Here is a 5,828-nt window from a genome sequence, read left to right as displayed (position 1 = left end):
GATATAGCTACAGGGGCAAACATGGGTCAAAATCTAATATTTGAGGGTGTTAATTGGGTAACTATAAATTTGGGGGTCGAAATTGAGGCCGGTCGAAAATTTCAAGGGCCAAAATGGATTTCAACTCGGTTTTTTTGTGTTTAAGTTTTTTTTTTATTTGAAAAACAATTGGTAGTAATATAATTAAAAGTTTCTCTCTAAAATTTTTAATAATAAATAATTTTAGGCAACCTTTTATAAATGTTATCTGTTTAATTTTGTTGGCAACTCTTATAAAATATTGTATTTTTATCTAAAAATGTTGTCTTAAAGTTTTTATTTTGTAAAATTTTATAATTGTTGCTTTAGATATCAAAGACAATTCTTTTTTTGGGTGGCTAAAAATTTTGTTATCTTTACCTTATTCAAATGCAATTCCCTAAAAATATTGTCTTTGCCTATTTAAAGCAATTTTTACTAAATGTTGCTTCGATTAAGGGTTACCTTAGGCCAAAAATATTGTAGTGCAGCTCCAGTACTCCCATCACCCATCATGCATATTTACTTCCAACTCCACGAACAACAACAAGAAGAAGAATGAGAAGAGAACGATGAAGAAGAAGAAGAAATTAACTTACTGAGCATTTGGGAATTTAGGGTTAAATAATATAGAGGGAGGGACCACATTGAGTATAAATTGAAATTGTGTCAGCTCAACTAGTCGTTGGCACCATCCAGTGTAGCAAAATGAGGCCACGTCAGAAGAAGAAATTAACTTACTGAGTATTTAGGATTTTAGGGTTAAATAATATAGAGAAAGGGACCACATTGAATATAAATTGAAATAATTGTGCCAGCTCAACTAGTCGTTGGTACCATCCAGCGTAGCAAAATGAGGCCACATCAGCGTCTTGATAATGACTCATCACCGAAAATATGTTCAGGGACTATTATGGTGTCCGGAGCTGTATCTGGAGGATTACAATGGTGCAATTGGGATCTCAGAGATTACATTGGATAACGACCTGAATCTCAGAGACCATTACAAAAATTTACTTCTATATATTTTCTAGCTATAGTTATAGTATATTTCTAATAACCATGATAATATAACAATTAAATAACCAACTAAGATTAAAAGCTAATGAGTATTATAAATAATTCTATAACAATTAACATTTATCTTAAACTAAACACAAAGATTTAATTTAATTTTTATCTCTTAATTTATTTTCTAAATGCAGTTTTAAGATTTACAAAAATCATATTTTATTATCATATTCTATATTTTGCTCTTACATTCGAAAATTTCTATATCCGTCATTGCTGTTAATAAATTGATTAGCTTATAAAAAAAATATATTAATTTAAAATAACAAAAAATAGTTATCTTCTTTGTATTTTCAACACAATTAAATATTATTTTTTATATATATATTTTTAAATAATTATCTAAGTATTTTATTATCTCTTATTGATCAATTGTAAAATTTGCATGTCAATATTCATCGAGTAATTTTTTATTATTCAAAATAATTACTGTAGGCAAGATCGTGTAAGGAATAAAATTAAAAAAAAAAAAAACAAATTGGACATCATTTCAAATAAAGAATATATGTGCTTTATTTCTTATTTATATTTAGAAGAGTAATTAAGCTTTAATTTAGTACTTAACTAATTAAGTAGTATTATTACAAAGTTCATTATATTAGCAGTGGGACAAGTGTCCGCAGACCTCTCTTATATACATAAATATTGAGTGCATTCTTCTATGATGTACATTTCTTCCATAATACATTCAAATTATAAGGTACTTATTTGGTTGTAAATTAGTTCTCGATTTATAAAGAAAATTGAGAACCCAAACCTAGAAAATAAACCTAGTATTGGCGTCAAGATTATATTGATCGATCCTTGTAATTATTGTAGTTGTAATCATTCAAGATAAAGTGTTTTTTGTGCATCATAGTACGCCAGAGGATCTTGTCAAAAATCTGACAGATTTAGCATCAAGAACCTTAAAATATTGTTCCTCACTATAATTTGGCTTTGGCACACGTCCTCCTTTTGTTACCGTGAAAGAAGCTCCATTTTCAAAAGCATCCCCTATAGAATGGAATTCCCACATGTTCCCATTTTCGCTGTTGCCTTTTCTCCATGTCACCTACACAACACATAATAATAATAATTAATTAAAATAATATATATATATAGTATACATAATATCATTACTAAAAACAATAATCAAAATAAATTCATGTTAATTAATTAATTTCATTACTGATTATTTAATTTATTTACCTCCTTGTTCCCAGATTCGGGGGCTATGAAGAGGTTAGATTGGCTTTTGAGGCTAGGTCCCATGCTTCCACCAATAGCATATTGCATCCATCCCTGGTATAGATTGTTTGCTACATGTGCATATCCATGACGGATCCTATATTTTACAAATTTATTAATATTGTCAAATATATTATGAGTTTAATTTTGATGTATTAATAGGTAAATTGTTTTAGATAATCGTTTAATTAAATTTATGTATTTAAATAATTTTTTATATTGTAGTAATATGCAATTGTTAATTGTGTAAAATACTTTTACGTCCAAAATATATGAAAATTAAATTATATATTATATATTTTGCGACAATGTTACTAGAAGCCAATGTTTTTAGTATAAAAAAAAGTTGGATAATATTAATTTAAACAAGAAACAAAATAAAAAATAGAAATTTTTGATGGTTAATAGTTTTTAGCAATTTTAATCAACACAAAAATTATGTATTTTTTGTGTATAATTTTTTGTAAATGTGAGTCTAAATTATTATTGTTAAATATTGACTTAAAATAATAATATTTACTGAGCATATTACATTCTTCAATAAAAAAATTATTAGTTGCCTAAATTTTGCAATAATTTATTATGTACTTACCTTGGCATACGCTGGTTACAATTTGGTCCAAAATGATTGTACACAACAGTAACTTTCATGTTCTGGTCTCTAATATATCCATCATCATGCCCAAGAAGCATAACCTTATCTTGGTTCCGGAACCAGTTATTGGAGACAGTGACATCAGTGGAACCCCGTGTAACATCAAGAAGACCATCTTCGCAATCTTGAAGTGTATTATGATCAATCCAAATCTTTGAAGCAGTGACTAATCTAATGGCATCCCCATCAACTTGACCTAATGAAATCACCTTCCCATTTGCACCCATCACCAATCCCGGAGCTTGTGCTTTACAATCATGGATCCGAACGTTGTGGATTATTACGTTCGTCGCCTTCAAACAAATAACAAACAATTTGTTATGTGAGTAGTTAGCAATTCAGTATTCATGCATGCATATCAATTTAACTAATATAAATATGTGAATTAACTCATTTTGGTTACCTTAAAGATCATAAAGCATGCGTTATGAGCAATGTGGACGTTGGCGCCGCGGCCATCAATGGCGGTAAAGCTACTAATGAGAAGGGGTTTTGCCAATGTAATTTTCATGTCTCTTTTAAATGTGATCCAAACTTTTTGTTGAATCACAGAAGCTCCATATCGCAAGGTACCAGGCTTAGGGTTTATGGGGTCATCAGTAGGGTCTATAACTTCATAATGGATGAGGTCACTGCCAATGTTGTTCATCATCTTGCCAGCATAGCCAATGGAGCAGTTCGCGAGTTGCGCGCGGTGGCTCCTCCATTGGGGATCCCGTCTCCAGCACCGATCAATCACATTCATTTTCATGCCAATTATTTTGGATTGCTTGGCACCATAAGTAGGGCTTGGAGAGAAAAGGGTGGCAAGAAAAATGGGCAAAACAAAGTGCCAAAGGATACTAGCCATGGTGTATGTATGTTCTTGGGAATAATGTGCTATCTAGGGTTTTGGAGTAGTACGTAGTAGAATTGAGAATTGATTATATATATAGGCTACGGTGGATGGGAAATTGCTTCAAGTTTGTTGAAGTTGTTGTGTGAAGCTATGGCCAAAGGAGTATCGGATGCGCGAGAAAGCTATCAATAATAGAAATTGGGGAAGGTAAATTTAGCATATAGTGTGAGTTAGGCTTAACCTTAAGTTAGATATAATGCGGTTAGCTAAATTTGAGCAATGACCATAGAAGGAAAATTAAGGGAGCATCATTTAATATTGGGGAAATGATATGGTATATTTTTTATTTTTTTTATTATTTTTTTGGTTTTCCATGGTATTTTTCAATTTGATAGGTCAAAGACTAATCCGTTGCAAATCAGAGCTCCATTTAAGAGTTTGCAGCTGGCTAATGGGTTGTTGCATGCACAAGGCATGATTCGAACCCCCAACCCCCAACACTTGCTTAAGCAGACTAATGAGCTTACCATTAGACCAACCTGTAAAATCCAAGAGATTAGTAAATAATTAGCAAATAAATTAATTATTGCTCAAAAAAATTAGAAAATAAAATTTTGTAGTTTGACATGATAGAAAAAATTAAAATAAGAATTTTGATATTAATTTCAAAGAATTTGACCCAAGATTGAGTCGAATGGACCAAACCGATCGAACCGAGCCCAAAATGGACCCAAGGCCCAATCCAACCCAACAAGCCTTAATGAATACAGTTTCTCTTCCTTTTCTCTCTTCATTCACGTTGCCATTGTTGGAGAAGGGAAGAAGAAAGACAAAACCCTAACCTCCACTTCAAACCTCCACAACTTCTCGCTCCGAACTTCGATCGCGGCACCGTTTGTGGCCACGCGACCATCGCGTCCAGCTCTACGAATCTATCCGAATAATTTCATAGGTAAACATCATTCTTAATTCAGTTTTTCTACCCCTTTGATTTTCGAAAACCTTGGGCATACATGTTGAGAATTTGTTGGCTTTGATGCTATAGGTTCAATTTCGCTTGAGAAACTTGTTGGGCTTAGTTCGTTTGGTCCGTAGATACGATAAAGATCCTTAACCCTAGCTATTTCTTGTTTTGATTAAGTTGGGTTTTGAGTTTTTGGGTATATGTATGTATATATGTGTTAGGTGTGTATGTATACATGATTTGGAGTCGTTGGAGCCATTGGAAGCTTGATTGGGATCTTGGTTGGTGTTTGGAGCTAAATTTTGGTATTGAGGGCTTGCCTTTCGCCTAAGTGGGTACCTTGGGTAATACGTGAAAATCGGCCAAGGTATGGTTTAGGTTTTTCGTATTTAATATATAATGTTCTGTGAAACCTTAGGCTAGAGGACTATAGGATAGGTTGGAACGGTTAAGCATGTTGAATGTTAGTGTTTGTGATAATAATGGTTGATGACATGAATTGAGTATGTGTTAATGATTATGGGTATGCTGGAATTAGAATGCTAAAGTGGTGTTTGGATGATGATTGGTTTGTTGATAAGGTTGTTTGTGCATAATTGATAGATTGCTCATGGTTTTATTATCTAAAGTAAGAATTTAGGTGTGAAATTGTGTAATGTTGATGTGTGATGGATGATAAAAGGGTGTAGAATTATGTTGTTGTGATATTGCATATTTTAGGGCTAATTTTAAGTATGGAATGGTTGATATTTGAATGGTGAATCAATGAAATAGAGGTTGGAAGTTTTTTGCAAAAATTGACTTTTTGGCTGAATTTTGGCAGGCCATAACTTGGTTCCAGACCCCCAAATTATTTCAAATTTATCTCATATAAAAATTAGGTTTGTGAAATTTACACCATTCAAAGAACGGATAAAAAATATTTTAAAACGAAAAAGTTATGCGTGTCAGAAGTTTGGAGTACAAAACTGAAAATTCTGCAACATTCAGTATTTTTGCTGTTCTGCATAACTCGTGTACGCGACCAACCTTTTCGGGTTGGGTATCTCACG

The 5,828-nt window shown here is 32.3% G+C and overlaps 1 protein-coding gene across 1 annotated transcript; it reads right to left on the bottom strand.

Annotated features, from left to right (window-relative positions):
• Positions 1–1,942: 1,942 nt before the first annotated feature.
• On the bottom strand, positions 1,943–3,824 carry LOC107617178 (putative pectate lyase 4). Its single transcript, XM_016318950.3, has 4 exons — positions 3,378–3,824; positions 2,912–3,267; positions 2,281–2,416; positions 1,943–2,143 (listed from the first exon to the last, which is right to left on the bottom strand). Exons 1-4 carry the CDS (start codon positions 3,822–3,824, stop codon positions 1,943–1,945), a joined length of 1,140 nt encoding a protein of 379 aa, XP_016174436.2.
• Positions 3,825–5,828: the final 2,004 nt, after the last annotated feature.

The sequence above is a fragment of the Arachis ipaensis genome, chromosome B9, assembly GCF_059453495.1.
Source record: "Arachis ipaensis isolate K30076 ecotype BB chromosome B9, ASM5945349v1, whole genome shotgun sequence".
Taxonomy (NCBI): domain Eukaryota; kingdom Viridiplantae; phylum Streptophyta; class Magnoliopsida; order Fabales; family Fabaceae; genus Arachis; species Arachis ipaensis.
This window is presented reverse-complemented; position numbering and strand designations above follow the sequence as displayed.